Genomic DNA, 20,098 nt, shown 5'->3' with positions numbered 1-20,098 from the left:
TGTAGGTGTGCACCACCGTGCCCAGTTAATTTTTGTATTTTTAGTAGAGACGGGGTTCTGCCATGTTGGCCAGGCTGGTCTCAAACTCCTGGCCTCAAGTGATCTGCCTGCCTTGGCCTCCCAAAGTGCTGGGATTACAGGCATGAGCCACTGCACCCCTCCTCATCTTTAATATATACACAAAGCAAATGATAGTATTTTCAAACTTTAGTTATTTATTCTAATTAGAAACAACTTGTGCAGAAACAACCCACCATACCCATGTGACAACTACGACAAGTCTTGTCTGTGTCTTATGTAGGGGTCATCATCAATCTTCCTCTTCCTACCTGTGATTTTGTGTGCATTAAATCTATGGAACATTTAGCAGGTATGCCCCAGAATGGCTGATGGTCCATTTTTGGTAGGTGTGAACAGAGAAAAAAAACCTAAAGAAATGACAGCTTTGGTATTGAAAAATTGGCAATATAAGATCATAGTGGAAACCAAAGAGTGAAACGAATAGAACTGCAATTGCATAACATAGTGACAACTTTGCCTCTTCTTTTTTCTGAGAGAATAGTGTGTAGGTGTCCTTTTAGCAAATGAAAAATCTGCCACCTAATAGGTATTTGACATTGGCTAATTTTGTTCGTTTCTAGTGCCCCTTCCATACTAAGTGTGTAACCACTACTAAATGCTCAAAAACTGTTGAATTGATAGATGACTTTCTTTCAAATCCAAAATTGTACAATTCTATATTTTTTTTAAAAAATAGTAATTGAGGGCCGGGCAGCATGGAGGCTCATGCCTGTAATCCCAGTACCTTGGGAGGCCGAGGCGGGAGGATCACCTGAGGTCAGGAGTTTGAGACCAGCCTGGCCAACATGGTGAAACCCCATCTCTACTAAAATACAAAATTAGCTGGGTGTGGTGGTGGCTGCCTGTAATCCCAGCTACTTGGGAGGCTGGGGCAGGAGAATTGCTTGAACCTGGGAGGCAGAGGTTGCAGTGAGCTGAGATCATGCCATTGCACTCCAGCCTGGGCGACAAGAGTGAAACTCCATCTCCAAAAAACAAAGGTAATTGAGGACAAGGAAACTACCCAAAAAGCATGATGCATTCAAGTTTCTCTTTTTCATAGCTGATGATAGGTTCCTTAAAATCAGATAACTGTAAGGCTTGACTATTAAACGAATAGTGGAAACCCTTCACAAGGGGAAATATTCCTTTCAATTTTGTATTTTCTTCATATGCTGCCCTTCTTAAACTTGCTGAGTCTGATTTGCTTTCAGTCGCTAAGACTGCAAGCCTATGTGGTGCCTTGTTGTAAATGAGAAGGTCCCCATCTGGGCTGAGGCAGCCCTGCAGGCCCATGCCTCTGTGTGTGAAGAGAAAGGCTGCCCTTCCTCTGAGCAGAGACAGTCCCACACCAGCCCACACCAGCCCCTCTTGCTCCGTCAGCCAGGCATGTTTGTGCAGTGCACACACTGCATAACCTGGTGTCTTATTTCCGGTGCCAAAACACTTGGTCTTCAGAACAATACACTAAACACCTCCCAATGCCAGGCACTTGGCCAGGCACTGGAGATAAAAAGAGGAGTAAGAAACTTCTACCTTTGGCAGTCTGGGAATAGGGCCATATAAACAGATCACCACAATAAGCCCTGGCAAAGTGATCAAACACGAGCACAAATTGTTATAGGATCAAAACTGAGGGAACAACTCTTTTTTTCTCGGATGGGGTTATGGTCAAGGAAAATTCAGGAAGGAAGAGGCATTTAAATAGGTGTTCGTAGGATGAGTAGAAGTTCATGAAATGGGAAAAGGGCATTAGAACTTTTGGGGTGACAATGACAAACTTCGAGCTCTCCTCCTATAACCCCAAATCTCAGGAATGCCTTGAGTTGCAGCTTAGTTACTTTGATTTAGGTCTTGAATCACACCATTTTTGTTGGGTTTGTCTTTCTACATGTCTTTCTGCCTTTGAAGTGATCCAGATAAGCTTAGTAGTGGGGTTTGTAAAACCAGTGTAATAAACAGCGCTCATTTGCCAGGACTGTCCTCTGTGTAGCTCTCTTGGGAGTCTGTAGAGGCAGCCATAGGTGGCTGGTTAAAGGCTAGGGATTTGGGATTATCACCAAATGGCCTCCTTGAAGATACCGCACACAAGCACATTCCAGAAAGAGGAAACAGCATAATCCCACAATATTTTGTTTGCCAAATGGAAATATCTTTAGTGACAAATATTTAACTTAGCACCAGGTGTGACCTTCAGTTATGCAATAGAATTGTGGATCAGCTAGGATGAAATTTCTTATTTCCCTAGAATGTTTTGTCCAGAAACACTATCCCAAGGCAACAGACTATATTTCCAACTCTTGTGAGCCTTTTCCCTTCTTGGCACGTGCTACTGGTTGCTAGACGAATCAGGAGGCAGTATGTGCATAGAACAGCTCCTCACAAGTCACAGTCATTCTCAGAAAAAAATTCAGTATGCGTCCTTTTGGCAGGAAGTCAGAGACATGTTCTCTGGACCATTAAGAGACAGCAGTCATATGCGAGCATCGAACTGATTGCACGGGGCAGGGGTGGGGAATGACTTATTCTTTCCCTAGTGTAGGCACTCTGATCTTGCTTTGATGTTTTGAAATAATGGTGTCCTCTGAACCTGTTTGTGGAGTTCAAGACAGACTAGAAGTTTCACTGGGCACTATTCTATGCAGTAACAACATCATCAACAACAACAAACTCACTATGTTTTTACTGATTAGCTCCACCTGTCCATTTCAGGCCACACACTGATTAGCCTGGTTCTCCTTTGATGAGGTGGTGCTGAGAGGCAGCACCAGCCTTCAGGAACCTGCCCCAGGGCCCTCATTGCAGCAATCTGATAAAGAAGAAATCACGCAGGAGTACCTCCCTGATTATTATGACCCTCCAGTCCTCCTTCTGAATCACACCACAGACTAGGTAATGAAAAACCCAGCCCACATTAGTACCCAGGAAGGAGTCATCAAAGAGAACACGAGACAAACTCAAGAACACTTTGTAAACTCAAAAGAACAGAGCAGGTCAAAGAATAAAGATTGGCAGCAGCAAAGAGTTGAAGAAGTGTCACCCTGTATTTAGGGGTCCTGCTAAAGAGAGTCATGTATCAACAAAGAGCATCCAGGAAAGTATCATGCATCAGACTATCCGCATTCACCCTTAAAGCCTTCACATTCCTCAGCTCAGAAAAGATTCCCCATTCCCTAGTTGCTAATGTCAAAAATTTAGAAACCATCATTTATTTCTCCCTTTTATTTCCTTCCTCCCCCATCAATCAATCAATCAATCAATCAATCAATCAGTCAGTCAGTCAGCAAGCCACCCTCTAAATTATATACTGATCCATCCACCTCTTTATAACTCCACTGCATGGGTATAACTTCACAAAAGTCTGAGGACTACTGGTGTCCAAAGTAGGGGGCAGCCTTGTGAGGCTGAGCTCTGAACCTGTGGATTCTGTCCTAACTGTGTAATCCTGAAAATGCTTGGTGTGGAAGATCTATACATTTAGTGTCAGAAGTGTTGCATAAGTATAGAAAATTGCTTTTCCTTTTAATAGTGGTTCATCTAAATTTATTTAACTGTGGAAAATATAAGGATTGAATAAGGGCATAGTTAATGTGTTACATCTATCAATAAGATCAACTATAATGCTGTAATAAAAAGTGTTTACGAAGGTTCAATATAATAAAAATACCAGTTTTCCTAGGTATAAATTTAACATAGCTGTAATAAAACTACCTTCAGAATTCTTTTAATCGAAAAGCTGATCCTAAAAGTCGAATGGGAAAATAAACAAGAATGGCCAGGAAGACTGGGGAAGAGAAAAAGAGTAATGAAGAAGGACTAGCCCTATTAGATATCTATGAAAACATATTGTAAAGACACAATAGTTAAAAGAGCTTACTACTAGAACGTTAATAGACAAATGGAACACTATAGACACAAAATATATGCATGAGTTTATTCTGTGAAAAAGGAAGCATCTCAAATCAAAGGAGGAAAAGGTGGAATACTGAATCAATGATAGTAAGACAACTACTAGATATAAAGAAAAAAGTTGGATCCATACCTTCCTAATATTTACCCCTCCAAAAACAAAAAAATAAAAGAAATGTAAAAAAGTGAAATCTACAAGTACTACAAGAGAAACCAGGACTAGAAGAAAGCAAGGGATTCTTTTAACACATTTTAAATGGGGAAGGCCTTTCCAAAGACTGTGCAAAATCCAGAAGCCATAAAAGTAAATATTGTAAATTTGACTACATAAAAATATATTGCAAAATTTCTGCATGGCAAAGATTCCACAAGCAAAGACAAAACTAAACCAAACTGGGGAAAATAATAATGATCTATATTACAGACAAAGGACTAATCTCCCTCACGTGTCATGGCAGCTAGCTTCCCACAGAGTAAGTGATGAGAGAGAGAGAGAGAGAGAGAGAGAGTACACCCAAGATGAAATATGGAAGGTGCAGACCTTTTATAACCTGATCTCTGGAGTGATAATTGAGTTTTTCTTTCGAATTTTTCTGATTTGTTTCCCCGTGGTATCATTTATCTTGTTTCTTGTCTTTTTCTTAGAAACTTTAAAATTAGATTTAGAAGCTTAATTAACTTTATGTTAAGCCTTTTTGCCAAGAATATTTCATATGTAGTATATTGAATTTTATGTTTCCTTTTATTAGTGAAGCAACTTTCTCAGAAGCACCACAGTGGACTTGTTCTCAAGTCTGATTGGCCAGATCAGGGAAATATGCACTGTCCTGAACCAATCACTGGTGATGAAAGGACCTGCCACCGGAGTTCTGCTACTACACAGGATGAAGAGAGGTAATCTCAGAGAGTAAAAACCAAAGTTGCATGAATTGGTTAGAGTTCTTAGGTCCAGAGGACAAGGTGCTTTCCCTTGGGTTTAAACAGAAACATTAACTTGGAGTCACAAAGGCAAGTGGCCAGAGTTGTGGCAGAAAGGTAAACTGAGGCCACATCATGGAAGGACTGCATACAACACACAGTAAATACTGCCAAGTAGGGAAACGCCATGATCAGATGGACATTTTAGAAAGAACCAGTCTGGCCACAGCAAGAAAAGTCTAGGCAAATCTGGAGGCAAGTGGTGTCACTGGGATTCAAGTGTAGGCAACTGCTGGCTGGGATCAGCTAGTTGGTAGCAGCTAGACCCACCTCTAATATTTGAGGGGCCTGAAGGTAAGAGTACCAAAGGAGGCCAACATACCATGTGAACAAATATTCAAAGTTAATCCCAGTGCTATGGGAGGCTAAGGTGGGTGGATCACGAGCTCAGGAGATGAAGACCATCCTGGCCAACATGGTGAAACCTCATCTCTACTAAAAATACAAAAATTAGCTGGATGTGGTGGCGTGTGCCTGCAGTCCCAGCTACTCTGGAGGCTAAGGTGGGAGATTCGCATGAACCCAGGAGGCGGAGGTTGCAGTGAGCCGAGATCTTGCCACTGCACTCCAGCCTAGAGAGGGTGAGACTCTGTTTCCAAAAAAAAAAAAAAAAAGTTATAAATCAAGCTAGTGAACTGTCAAAAGCTCTGTTTTCCTGCCTTGATAAACACATCTTCCTAAGGACCTGAAAGGTCAGGTTTACGTTGAGAATTTTGACTCCTTGGAGTTCCATGCTCGATCTTGGAGCCCCAGAAAAGCAGGCTCTGGCCTACGGCCTTCCTCACTTCCCTTCCCTGTCCAAATAAGACTGTGGAATAACGCAGATATTTGGAATGTTTGGATCTTACCTGACTACTTACTATTTATGTGAACTGAGGCACTTTAGCGTCTACAATTTTCAAGTGACAGCCATTGGGGGTAAAGCAGGAAACAAAATAATGGCTCTGCCCATGTGGAACCCAGAGGATAGTGGGAGAAAGAAGTCAGCAAACAGGTGAGCTATAGGTAGTGGTTGATAATGGCCTACTGTGTGGCTTCTCTCAGATGTGTGTGCTTTTCTCCTGGAGGTGTTAGGTGGCCAGTGGTTCCCCAACAGGGCGGCATTTCTAGAGGCCTTTGGGGGTGTGTGGGCGTTTGGTGGTCACCAAGCCTGGGCATTCACGTATGGCAAACTTTCAGCAACGTGCGGGACAGCGCTATTGCGCCCAAAGTGCCAAGGGAGCACCTGTTGAGAAACGGTGCAAGGTGTTCTGTCCTCATGGTGGATTTAGGGTATAGGGGAGGCAGGGCGTGATTCTGACAGCTACTTCTTTCACCAGCAGCACCCATCCATCCCTTCTTGTAGGTGCTCTGAGGTCGCTTGTTGGGGAAGGAGAAGAGTCCAGGAGGGGTCGGACGGACTTGGGCGGGTCTTTCCTGGAACGAGGGCCGAAGAGTCGCAGCGGCGGCCCAGATGCAGAGGACCACAGCGACACCTGGCTCTTCTTCAAGCGGCGTCCGAAGGCGGCCTTCCAGCGACTCAAAGGAGTTTAAGGGGACCTGCAGGGGCGTGGCGGGGGCGTAGCTGCGCGCCGACTGCGTGAGGTCGAAGGGCACGCAGTGTCGGCGTCATGGCGGCCTCCGTGCAAGGCTCTGCTTGGGGACCGTTGCGGGTTGGCATCCCCGGCCTGTGCTGCCGCCGGCCGCCTCTGGGTCTGTACGCGCGCGTGCGGCGGCTGCCCGGGCCGGAGGTGTCTGGGCGGAGCGTGGCTGCGGCCAGCGGACCGGGCACCTGGGGCACTGACCACTACTGCCTGGAGCTGCTGCGGTGAGCGAACACGACCTTCCAGGGCGGGGGAGAGTAGTTGGGAAGCGGGGTCCTGGGGTGGGAGCGGCTGCGGCTCGCCTGACGTTTGAGAGAGCGGACGGCGCCTTCCTCGTGCCCTTCTGGGTGTGAGTTCTAGTGGGCGCCGGGTGTGGGTGTGCGGAGGCAGCGAGCCCACAGGAACATTCACATGGGTCACAAAATTATGGCAAAATTCCTTCGACTGCCCACGCTTGTCGCCTTATCCGAACCTTAATTTTAACCGAATTCAGAGTTTTTGCATGAATAACCTTTTTTATTCACAGAACGTCTATTAATTTTAATGACAACGGAAGCCACCTTTGAGTTCTTTCTGTGGGCCTGGCATTATGCAAAATAGATTACGAGTAATTAGTCTTAGTTACAAGTTGCGACGGACAAATGTAGACCTATCATTTAAGGTTGTGAGTAATAAAGAATTTAGAACAATGCCTGGCATATAGTAAGGGCACAGTGAGTGGAAGTCATTATTATCTCATTTAACATACAAGGAAACGGGGTTTTTAAAACGGGGTTTTAAACCTGTTTTTTTAAATCTAATGATAATTTGCCAGAGGTTTACAAGAATAGCCTCATAAAGTCAGAACCCTGAAGTGTTTTGTTTGTTGGGCAGAGCCCTAGGAAGGCCTGGCACTTGGGTGTCGTTCCTTAATCATTTGTGGAGGTGGGTTGGATAAATCAGGTCACCTGGTTCATGCGGCAGGGGCCCCTGGGAATCTAGGCCTGACTGCTGACACCAGTGGCTTAAGCCCCGATGCCCTTCTGCATCTCATTTGAAAGAGTGGGGTAAGATCTCGAAGTACTTGGTCTCAAGGACTTACCAAAAGTACTCGAATAACTGAACTACCTTGAAGTTGATTATGCAAATAAAACCTGTTTTTTTAAATTCCATTTTAGAGAAAAGTAGCATAACACAACAAAATACATGCATTTCAGTGTTTTGTTTATAATCACTTTTTAAAAATTGTGGGCCAGCCGCGGTGGCTCATGCCTGTAGTCTCCGCACTTTAGGAGGCTGAGATTGGCGGATTGCTTGAGCCTAGCTGTCTGAGACCAGGCTGGCCAACATGGTGAACCCCCATCCCTACAAAAAAATACAAAAATTAGCTGGGCCTTGTGTCCCACGCTTGTGGTCCCAGCTTCTCCAGAGGCTGACATGGGAGGATCGCTTCAGCCTGGGAGGTGGAGGTTGCAGTGAGCCAAGATGGCTCCACTGCACTCTAGCCTGGAGGACAGTCTCAAAAACAAGAAAACAAAAATTATTTGTTCCCTACCTTATTTATTGATTACTTGTAAGAGAAACAAGATAGCCGTAATGGAAATCAGGCATTAAGAATTGTAAAAGCAAAAAAAAAAAAAAAAAAAAAGAGAAAAAAGAATTGTAAAAGGCAAAATTGTTAAAAGATTGCATTATTTTACATATTTAAGTTGTTATATTTTGATGATAAAAACTTTAAGTTGCCAGAGTATACCACCCAATAGCCACTAGTGTCATAACTGCAGAGATAATCACTATTAAAAATTTCTTATCTATTCTTCCAGGGATAGTCTGTGGATTTACAAATATTTAAGGTTGGAGGAATGGCTCACACCTGTAATCTCAGCATTTTGGGAAGCCTAGGCAGAAGGGTTGCTTGAGCCCAGGAGTTTGAGACCAGCCTGGGTAACATAGTGGCACCTTGTTGCTACAAAAAATAAAAAAATTAGCTGGACTTGGTGGAACAATCTGTGGTCCCAGGGAGGGTGAGGCGGGAGGATCACTTCACTCCAGGAGGTTGAGGCTGCTATGAGCCAAGTTTGCTCCATTGCACTCCAGCCGAGGCAACAGAGCAAGACCCTGTTTCAAAACAAACAAAAATATTTAAGTACATTATTATTTTTTACTTCAGTCACATGCCAGTTTTTCTCAAGTATGTATATTGTATTTACAAATGGTCAGGTACTTAACCTGTCCATGTTATTTGTGTGGAATAGGGGTTCTTGACTCTAGTGACTTATTTCAAATGCTGAATTTTGCAGGCAGGCCTGATTTGAGAGTATTAATCCCAGCTCTATCACTTGGGAAGATTCCATTTTGGCTGGGCACCATGGCTCACACCTGTAACCTTAGCACTTTGGGAGGCTGAGGAGGGAGGATTGCTTGAACCTGAGAGTTCCAGACTAGTCTAGGCAACATAGTGGCACCCCTTCTCTACGAAAAAGATAAAATTAGCTGGGCATGGTGGTACGCACCTGTAGTCCCAGCTACTCGGGAGGCTGAGAGGGGGGGATCACTTGAACATGGGAGGTTGAGGCTGCAGTGAGCCAAGATCTTGCCACTGCACTCCAGCCTGGGTGACAGAATGAGACCCTGTCTCAAAAAGAAAAAAAAAGAGAGACAGTTTTTTCCTCATTTGTAAACGTTTACTTTTACCTTATAGCCTGTTGTTGTGAGGATTAAATGTGATGATATAGTAAAAAATGCTTAGCAGAGTTCAGACACATAACACATAATACATTTAAAAAATAAAAATAAGCTTGAAATAAAATTTCTGACTTCTAATTGTCCATCAATAATCTCTGCAAGATTTGGCCTCTGAAATTGTGCAGGGTTGTTTTGGACGTGCATTTTATGCAAGGCCTCCAAATATTGGGAAAAATAACAGGCCATAACTTCCGGTTTGCCATCCTAGGCTCTCCTAGGAATTTAGGTTCTTGGGAAAATCTCAAGCCTAATTTACATAGGCTTCTCTGACTTTGACTTTGAGGAGGATAAACACAGAGCCTCAGGCTGTAGTGAGAAGGTGAGGAGGTACTACTGGTGATGCTGAAGTGCACTAATGTTCTTTACTTTCCTACAGTCTCACCAGGGAATCACTTCCTTTGTGCCTCAGTGGCACAAGTCCATGGTACTAATGCACAACAATCCTAATAACCTATGTGCTTGTTTCTCATACATCTGTCTCTCTTGACTAAATTGAAGTCAGTACCCACCTTCAGTGTCTGGAACAGTGCCTGACACATAGTAGGCACTGCATAAATGTTAGAATGAATGAGAGGTTATTGGCCCTATTGCCATATAAAGCTGTTAAATATACATCCATAATATGGCATTTCTCATTGTCTGGGACAGCTCTCAGGTAACTGGATCTTGGTTAGATGCTTAGGACATCCTTGTATATCCATAGTTCAATAATTCATATTTATAACAATAATCTAAGTGATGAAGAAATGGCTAAATAATCAGTATATCCTGTTTAATGTGTTGAAGGAGGTAATATTGTTTAGAAAAATTTCCATCCAAAATTAAAAAATAAATTTGTTAATAGGGCAAATCCTTAGCTGTGTGGAAGATTTATTTTCCAAATGTTGCTACATTTCATTTTTCATTTCCCTCTAAGAAGCTTGAAGTACTTCACATACTGCTTATTTTTAGGAGATAACCTTGATAGGTTATTAAGCTTCATTTACGAATTGGGAAATAGGAGCGATTGGTGTCATTTCTATTAATCATCAGTTGGGTGATGGAAGTTAAGGTTATAGTTTGATTCCATTCAGTGTTTTTCTCACTGTTTCATGTTAACCTCAAGTGTTTTAAACACTTCTGAAATTCGGAGACTTTTTATGGTAAAATACAATTTAAAAATGTCAATTATAGAGCTGCTTTGCCTTTGCTGTCCTTAGAAACTTTTGGGGAACCATTTTGTAGGTGAAACTGCTTAGGGTGAGATCTTTTTAGTAGTACTCTTGAGATAGTAAGGTTACTGTTTGTGACCTCGTCTTTTGGTTTATGTGGCAATTGGGGGAGATTGTCAAGGGAATGACTAGAAGCAGTTTAAGTTCTCTGTTAGGGACATGACAAAATGTGAACCAGTTGAAAAGTGGGAACAATGTGAATTTTAGTACCTAAACTCTATGGGATGAGACCCAGGTTAGACTCATATTAAATATTGTTTTGTAAGAAGGTTTCAATGTATTAAAGTAGGTAAATAGTCTGGTAAGTACCTTATACTTATGTCATCTTTCCTGGAGTGAATATGGTAAGGTCTATATGTTCGTAACATTTTATTTTGAAGTAATTGTAAACTTACATAAAAATTACAGAAATAGTACACAGAGATCCAATATACTCTTTAGCAGATTCCCTCATTTTTAACGCTCTGAAACATTTAAGGGTAAGATGCAGACACGATACTCCATTATCTGCCCTTAATACTTTGGTCTATATATCATAAGTACAAGGATGCTTTCCCGTAAAATCACAGTACAGCCATCAAAATCAGGAAATTAATATTGATCCAGTATTACCATTTAATCCACAGGCCCTATTCAAATTTTGCTGGTTATCTTATTATGTTTTTTATCCAAAATCATGTGCCCCATTTAGTTTTATCTCTCTAGTCTTCTCCAATCTGGAACAATTCTTTAAGTCTTAGCTTTCAGGAGCTTGATATTTTTTTTGAAGAGAATAGGCCAGTTACTTTGTAGAAATCTCCTTTGATTTGGGTTTTTAATATTTTCTCATGACATGCATTTTTGGCAGAAATATCACAGAAGGGACACTCAGCTTTTCTCTCCATATCATATCAGGAAGCACATGACATTGATTTGTCCTATTACTATGATGTTAACCTGTGGTTGAAAAGGTGACTTCCAGATTTTTTTTTGTAAATTTAATTAAGAATATTAATTATAAGCAAGAAATGTACACTTTGTGGGGAGATACTTCAGTACTATGTAAATATTCTGTTTCCATCAAACTTTTACCCCTTTAACATTTTCAGGCATTTATTGATGATTTTTATCTGAATCAGTTAATACTATGATAGCTATCAAATGATGGTTTTTAAAAATTCCATCATGTCTTCTAAATTTAATAGTAGTCATTGTATTGGTTGTCAGGTTTTTCCTTCTCTTCCTATTTATTAATTTTTATTGGTACAGGCTCATAAGAGTCCTGTTTCAAATTGTTACTATTATTCATTTATTTATTTTAGAGACAGGATCTCCTGTAGACTGGAGTGCAGTGGCATTATCATAGCTCATTGTAACCTTGAACTCCTGGGCTCAAGTAATCTTCCCACCTCAGCTTCCTAAGTAGCTAGGACCACAGGCCCATGCCACCATGCCTACCTAATTTTTTTATTTTTTAAGTGTTTTGTAAAGACAAGGTCTCACTATGTTGTCCAGGCTGGTCTTGAACTCCTGGCCTCAAGGCATCCTCCCTGCTCTGCCTCCCACAGTGCTAGATTATAGGCATGAGCCACCATGCCTGGCCCTGTCATTATTTTTTGATCCTGAAATTGCTATGGACTTGGCCAGTGAGAGCTCTGTTAAGCCAGTTTCTGTGTTCTTTTGAGAAGTTTCCTCCATTCTTTAAACATTTCTTTACTTATTGCTCAAGAAGATATTTTAGACTTACCTTGTGTTTTCCCTGCCCTAGGAATGAAGTCAGTCATTCCTTCCAGGAGCCTGTGTTAGTCTGTTTTGCATTACTATAAAGGAATATCTGAGACTTGGTAATTTATAAAGAAAAGAGGTTTCTTTGACTCATGGTTCTGCAGGCTGTACAAGAAGCATGCACAGTATCTGCTCAGCTTCTGGCAAGGCCTCGGGAAGCTTTTACTTGTGGCAGAAGATGAAGAGGAGCAGGCGTATCACATGGCAAGAGAGGAAGCAAAAGAGAGAAGGGGGGAGATGCCAGGCTCTTTTAAACAACCAGCTCTAGCATGAACTAATAGAGAACTCACTTATCCCCAAGGGGATGGCACCAAGCCGTTCACAAGGGATCCACTCCTGTGACCCAAATACCTCCCACTAGGCCCCACCTCTAACGTTGTGGGGGTCACATTTCAACATGAGATTTGGAGGAGACAAATATCCAAATATCAGAGCCCTAGTTTCTTTCAGTGGAGAATGGTTTCAGAAACCAAGATCTGGGTGCTAGGTGTGTTCACCAATACTGGAAATATGGGGTGGAGGCTGGGGATATTGTTACTTCTAGGCTCTTTCAGCAGGTGTTGCAAGGAAACATATGTGTGCACACAGTCCTCCATGAATTTCTATGTCTTTTCTCTGCCTTTCTATGTATCTATGTGTCTTAAAAACCATACATTCACCCCAATATTTGCTTGAACTGTTTTAACTTGATTTGTACTTTTGAAGCTCATTTGAATTCTTACTAAAACAAAAGTGATTCTGAAACAGTTAAAATTATAAGTACTACATAAGTCAAAGTAAATTAATAGAGATTAGGTGGCATTGGGGTACATTTTCATAATTTTAAGGAACAGATATAAAAAATAAGACATGTCAGGCCCTTTCTGAACTGAAGCCTCATATTGTTGTTGTTTTTTTGAGATAGAGTCTTGCTCTGTCACCCAGGCTGGAGTACAGTGACACAATCTGGGTTCACTGCAACCTCTGCCTCCTGGGCTCAAGCAGTTCTCGGGCCTCAACCTCTCAAGTAGCTGGGATTAGAGGCACATGCCGCCATGCCCGACTGATTTTTGTATTTTCAGTAGAGATGAGGTTTCACTAGGCTAGCCTTGAACTCCTGGCTTCAAGTGATCCGCCCGCCTTGGCCTCCCAAAGTGCTGGGATTGCAGGCATGAACCACCGCGCCCAACCTGAAGCCTTTTTGTTTTCAGTTAATTTTAGTCAGTATTTTTATGTGCAACTTGGAAAGTGAAGAGTAACTGTCTTTTTTTTTTCTGTCTGTTACAGGAAACGGGATTATGAAGGTTATTTATGCTCCCTGCTGCTCCCTGCAGAATCCCGAAGCTCTGTTTTTGCACTGAGGGCTTTTAATGTGGAACTGGCTCAGGCTGGTATTAAGATACCTTAAAATATTATTTGCAAAATGGTGATATAATGTGTTTAATGCTGAACAATAAAGAAATATAGTTGTAATTTATATGTTAGATGTGTTTAGGGTCTCTGCTAGTGATTTCTTTCCCTGCTAACTGTTTAGGCTTAATAATTCAATACCAAAAATAAAACTATCTAATGAACTTAGTGGTTCTATAAATGCCATTCTGGAATTTTTTTTTTTTTTTTTTTTTTGAGACGGAGTCTTGCTCTGTCGCCCCGCTGGAGTGCAGTGGCCGGATCTCAGCTCACTGCAAGCTCCACCTCCCGGGTTTACGCCATTCTCCTGCCTCAGCCTCCGGAGTAGCTGGGACTACAGGCGCCCGCCACCTCGCCCGGCTAGTTTTTTGTATTTTAGTAGAGACAGGGTTTCACCGTGTTCGCCAGGATGGTCTCGATCTCCTGACCTCGTGATCCTCCCGTCTTGGCCTCCCAAAGTGCTGGGATTACAGGCTTGAGCCACCGCTCCCAGCCCATTCTGGAATTTTTTATTTCTCTTCCTGAGGATATTATAAAACTCTGCCATTAACGTTGCACATTTGTCTGTTAATTAAATAGGTTAGTCAGAGAATTACTGCTTATTCTTTCCAACAATTGCATAATTTACATGTATATAGCAGTTTTTCAAAGCACTTTTAAAATTGAGGTTTTAGCTTTAATGTGAGTAGGGAATGAAAGCAATTGTAACAAACCAGGACCTTAGATCATATTAATTCACTTTTGTCTAAGAATTCCAAAAGAAAGAGAGATCCTTTTTTCTTCTTTAGAATGGAAAGAATATGTGCAAATACAAAATAAATTGAAATGGTGGGTGGAGATGAGAGAGTGAAAACTGGAACAGCCTTAATCTTCTTAGTCATAAATTGAGAAGTCATATATTGGGAGTGAAGGAACAAGAGAGGGTTCAGAGTCTTAAAGAGAGTAGCAAAGTTTGACACAGATTCTCAGGGAATATAGTAGGAAGTGAACAAGGAACAAATAAAAGGATGTGAATATGGCACTGAGGCACAACTGAGATTCACAACTATGAGTCTGCAGAGAGTCTAATAGACTGGCTCTTTTTTCCTCTGGTATCTTCCTGGAAGTCATGGGTTATGATTTTTCACCTCATGCTTTTTCAAGTATAAACTGTACATCAGCATGTTAAATCAGCCACTGTTTAGCCATAAATAGTTCCCACCTTGGTCTTTATTATCCTTTTTAAATGATTAAAATTTAATTTTTTAATTTTTAATTTTACAGACAGGTCACCCAGGCTGGGTGCAGTGGCATGATCACAGCTTATTGTAACCTTGAACTCCTGGGCTTTAAGTGATCCTCCCACCTCAACCTACCAAGTAGCTGAAACTGTAGATGTGCCACTATACCTGGCTAATTAAAAAGAGTTTTTTTTTTTTTTTTTTTTAGAGACAGAGTCTTGCTGTGTTGTCCAGGCTGGTCTCAAATTCTTGACCTCAAGTGATTTTCCTGCCTCAGCCTCCCAAAGTGGTGGGATTACAGGCATAAGCCACTGCACCCAATCAATACAATTTTATTTTTAATAAACCCCCAGAGGTCCTTCTGAATTCTGTCACTTTGTACTTCTTTGTACACTTTGCACATCTTGCTACTTCTTTGCACACAGAGTCTTGTTTATTCACTCATTCAACAAGTGTTGATTGAATACAGGCACTTTATATAGACTGTATTCAATACTATACGCACATTACATGAAACAGGGTCTGCACTCAATGAACAAATAAATCATTGTGTCATGTGTCAGATGGAGAGAAATAAAGCAGGATAAGGAGGCTGTGAAGGCTGGGTACACCAGGGGTTCCTATTTTATGTAGGATGGTTAGGAGAAACCTCACAGACAAGGTGGCATTGGAGCAGAGATTTGAAGGAGGTGAGGGAGTGAGCTGTACAGATATGTGGACAGAGAGTTTTCTAGGCAGAAAGAACAGCAAGTGCAGTCTCTGAGGTGCAAGTGTGCCTGCTCAAAGAACAGAAGAAGGCAGGTGGTCCAGCAGAGCAGGGCGGGGTGCGTGGGAGGAGATTCAGTTAGGGGCACCTGGGTCAGAAAGGTAAGGTCTTGGAGACACCATTAAAATCACTTTGACCGAGTGAGATGGGAAGCCACTGGAGGGTTCTGAGCAGAGAGCCATCACCTCTTGGTTATATTTTGAAAGGATTACTCTTGCTGCTGTCTTGCTGTACTGTATGCCACTGGGATCTGGACACTAAACATTGCTAAGAAACCCACCCACCACCAGAGTATTTGGAAGTAATTTCACATATGGAAAAGTAAGAGTAGTACAAACAATACTCAGACCCTGTTGTGAATATTTTGTTCCATTTGCATTATCATTGTATCTACATATGTGTACATGTACATTTCTCTTTTTATGAATCATTTTAGAGTAACTTGACTATACCATGACCCTTATCCCTATAAACTTGAGTGTGTATCTCATAAGAATAAGGATAATCTCTTACATAACCACAGTACACTTACGAGAAAATAAACTTAACCTTGATGCAGTACTTTTATTTGATCTACCATCTGGTTCCCAGTTTTGTCAAATGACCCAGTAAGATCTTTTATGGCATTTTTTTCCCCTTCTCTATGGGATCTAATCTAGGATCATGTATTACATTTAGTTTTCTGTCTCTTTAGCCTCCTTTATTCTGGAACATTTCCATAGCCTTTCTTTGCGTTTTGTGACATTGACATATTTTAAATAATACTGCTCCTTTTAAGAATTAGAATGGTTCTCATTTGGGGTTTATTTTTCATAAGGATTGTATTAAACTTATGGATTCCTAGCGTAATATTACCTAAGTGGTCTGTGTCCTCCTTAGAGTCACAAGGAGGCATGAAATATCTGACTCCCAGCAGTAATGTTAATTTTAGTCACTGAGTCAAGAAGTTAATCCTTTTCCCCTTGCTACTAATAAGCAGCCTGTGAGGAGACCTTCTAAGACCATGTTCCTCATCCAAATTTACCTCCTAGATTTAGCTTGTGTTGGTGATTCTTGCCTCAACCTAAGAAGGCCATTCTTTTTTTTTGGATGGAGTTTTGCTCTTGTTGCCAAGGCTGGAGTGCAGTGGTGTGATCTTGGCTCACTGCAACCTCCGCCTCCCGGGTTCAAGCGATTCTCCTGCCTCAGCTCCCTGAGTAGCTGGGATTACAGGCACCCACCACCACGCCCGGCTAATTTTTTGTATTTTTAGTAGAGACAGGGTTTCATCATGTTGGCCAGGATGGTCTTGAACTCTTGACCTCAGGTGATCCACCGACCTCGGCCTCCCAAAGTGCAGGGTTTACAGATGTGAGTCACTGCGCCCAACCAGAAGGCCATTCTTAGTAGTGAGTGAGGGAGACAATCTAATAATCTTCTTTTTTTAAAAAAAGATTAAAGAATGAATAAATGAATTTATTTGAAAGTACATGCAGTAAAATTCTCTCTTTGTTGTCTTCCATAGGTTTTAAAAAATGTAGTCATGTATTTGCCACCATAGTCGTAATATAGAACAGTTACATTAACTCAAAAAATTCCCTCAAAAATACTGATTTTTTGGACAGTAGAATGCATTTGCTAAAGTTTTTAAACCCTATTTGTAGGTTAAAGACTCAGTCTCTGAGAAAACAATTGGACTGATGCGAATACAGTTTTGGAAAAAAACTGTGGAAGATATATACTGTGACAAACCACCACATCAGCCTGTGGCCATTGAACTATGGAAGGTAAAAAAAAAATACTACTTTTGATTTGTAAGAATATTATTCGAGTCTACTTTTTGATGGATACAATTTGGGTCCTGGTGATTATAGTGGAATCTATTCTGAAAATATTCTTAGGCTTATGTATTCAGAGCTGTTATAGTTTTGGCACAGAAATTTAAAATCACCCACTAATAATTTACACAGGTCTTTTGTGTATTTGTTTATTAAAGGAAAAAGGAAGAATTAGTCTCTGTATTATAACTTGTATTTTCCACATTTCCATATTTGCCTGCAGAATTTAAATCCTACACATTTTGATGCAATAGCGAGTAAAATTTTCTGTTCTGTCTGCCTAACAGCAGCTCCTTATACCAGTGTTTTAATCCAGGTTCTGGGCTGTAGAACATGTGTTAATCTTTTGTGATGGGAGACTTACTCTCAGTGTTGTCCAGATACAAATCTAAAACTTGCCTTGTCTAGTTTGATAGAATTACCTATCCATTGTTGAGTTTTAGGTGTTAGAGTGGAAACCTATGGGCTAGAGTATTATTTGTATAGCTAAATGTATACCGTAAATGGTTTTATAGTAAAGCAGCTGTATGGATCCCTCACTCATAAGCAGCCACACATGGCTTAGAAATATTCTAAACTATGAGAGGAGGAAGGGAATTAGGTACCTTTCATCTCCGATCTGTGTCCCTGTTGTAATGCAATGATTGCCAAAAGAGGGTTTCTGTAACAGGAGCCACCCACAGACCTGACAGTGGTACACCTCTTCTCAGGTCTGCGCACCAGCAGAGGCAGGCCCAGTTTCTGGGCCCCAGATTGACTTCACAGAGCCCCAGTAAAGATGGAAAGCCAGACCCCCCCAACTGGGGATTGAGAAGAAAAAGTGGATGGGAAGCTGTGAGTATTAGATGAGTTCTTTACCTCTGTTCATCCCACTTCAAGAAGCTCAACCTAGGTGACTCACTAAAAAGTTATCCTAAAATCCAGAAACCCTTTCTATTTATTATTTTACATGTAAACCAGAGTATAGTGGAGGTGGAGGTTTATGTTAAGACTTGCATAAAAGGTTCTAGCCTTTGTCAGGAAATATGTGGAAGATTAGAGAGTCCTTTTATGCAAATATATCTTTCCTTGGCTTCTCTTAAAAAACCAGAAGATACATCTGAATTACAAAATGTTTTCATGTGTGCCAATTTAGGGTTGGTAAATTGTCCAATTTTAATAGCTGCTTGAATTTTGATGGTTAGTGTTGGCTGGCTTTCTGATGTGACCAGTGTTGATGCTAAATGTGAATATTTGAAAGATGCAGGTCTTGTTCAGTGCAGTTGTCCTTGTTGCATGTTCTCTATCCTTCCCCATCCTGCTGGAACATATGGGGCATATTGGGTATTTGAAGTGTTGGGTTCTTGAGGAGATTAAATAGATGGAACAATGACAATGTGTTATCCAGAGAGCACTTTTCTGTTGCACTGTTTCATTGTTATTTTTAGGGTACAAGATAGTTGAATATTTATAATTTCTTATCCATTCTATATGGGTTCCCCATTTCTCTGTGTATGAATTTTAGCTGCAGTTTGAATTTATGTTTGTAGCAAAGGTCTTTATTCTATTTGGCTTCAGTTTCCAGAGTTCAAACTTCATTCAGCAGATTTCTAACTTCTTTAAAGTATTTACTTTTTTACCTTGGTCTCTGATTTCCTTCCGAATCAGAGCTGTATTTTATAATCAAGAATCTACAGCCATTATAGCCTCAGCCTTGAGCAAATAGGAGTTTGGCATTTTCATTTATTAAATATTTATTGAGTACTTTTACATGCTAGGAATGGTGCTTGAAGGTCTACAAAATCAAACATGCCCATCGGCCCAGACATGTGTAAAATAAAACAAGAGCAGGAATCCGTAATGACTGATTGGCTGATTCCTGGGATTTGGAAGAGAGGCCTATGGGGAGAGTCCTGCCATGTAGTAGTAGTAGTGCCGAGAACACTTAGGAACTAACTCCATGTAACCCTTTTAGCTTCTATTAGATTCCTGCCAGGCAAAGTGGGCTCTGTTCTCCATACATACACCTTTGTCATGTAATGCATATTGATGAGCATGCTGGCCTTTACATAAGTATCAGTGACATCTGGGAGTCTTAGTTGAAGTATAGCATGTCCCTAGATTTTATGTTTCACTACTATATTTATTTATTGTGAAAATATGTTATGCTTAATGTTGACATGGCAGAAAAAAAACATTTTAAAACTTACTTGGAAATAATTCCAAACTTTCAGAAAGTTATGAAATTCAAAGCAGGACAAACACCTCCATATCCTTTACCCAGATTCAGCAGGCTGGAGTGCAGTGGTGCAAACATGGCTCACTGCAGCCTCAACCTCCTGGGCTCAGGCGATCCTCTTGCCTCAGCCTCCTGAGTAGCTGGGACCACAGGCATGTGCCACCACACCTGGCTAATTAAAAAAATTTTTTTCTAGAGATGAGGTCTCACTATGTTGCCTCTCCTGGCCTCCTGGGCTCTGGCCATCCTCCCACCTTGGCCTCCCAAAGTGTTGAGATTACAGGTGTGAGCCACTGTGCCTGGCCCACTTATTGTTAATATTTTATCCCATTTGTTTAATCATTTTTCCTCACTCACATATGCAGTTTCTTGTTCCTCTCCTCCTTCTCCTATTCCCCTATATGTGTATTCACATTCATAATTTTTTTGTGATAAATTTTATTTGATTGTAAGTTATGT

The 20,098-nt window shown here is 41.2% G+C and overlaps 1 protein-coding gene across 2 annotated transcripts in view; it reads left to right on the top strand.

Annotated features, from left to right (window-relative positions):
* NDUFAF6 (NADH:ubiquinone oxidoreductase complex assembly factor 6) overlaps positions 1 to 20,098 on the top strand; it is a 115,257-nt gene that overhangs the window by 71,654 nt on the left and 23,505 nt on the right. For both annotated transcript variants that reach the window (XM_017888821.1, XM_017888820.1), the window contains exons 3-6: positions 4,719 to 4,863; positions 6,293 to 6,754; positions 13,496 to 13,595; positions 17,248 to 17,370. In XM_017888821.1, the coding sequence (XP_017744310.1) occupies positions 6,558 to 6,754; positions 13,496 to 13,595; positions 17,248 to 17,370 (420 nt within the window). In that variant the 5' untranslated portion in view covers positions 4,719 to 4,863; positions 6,293 to 6,557. The remainder of the gene's footprint in view (positions 1 to 4,718; positions 4,864 to 6,292; positions 6,755 to 13,495; positions 13,596 to 17,247; positions 17,371 to 20,098) is intronic.

The sequence above is a fragment of the Rhinopithecus bieti genome, unplaced genomic scaffold (genome assembly GCF_001698545.2).
Source record: "Rhinopithecus bieti isolate Rb0 unplaced genomic scaffold, ASM169854v2 scaffold_15676, whole genome shotgun sequence".
In the NCBI taxonomy this organism is placed as follows: domain Eukaryota; kingdom Metazoa; phylum Chordata; class Mammalia; order Primates; family Cercopithecidae; genus Rhinopithecus; species Rhinopithecus bieti.
The sequence above is the reverse complement of the archived record's forward strand: the minus strand, read 5'-3'. Positions and strand labels throughout refer to the sequence as shown.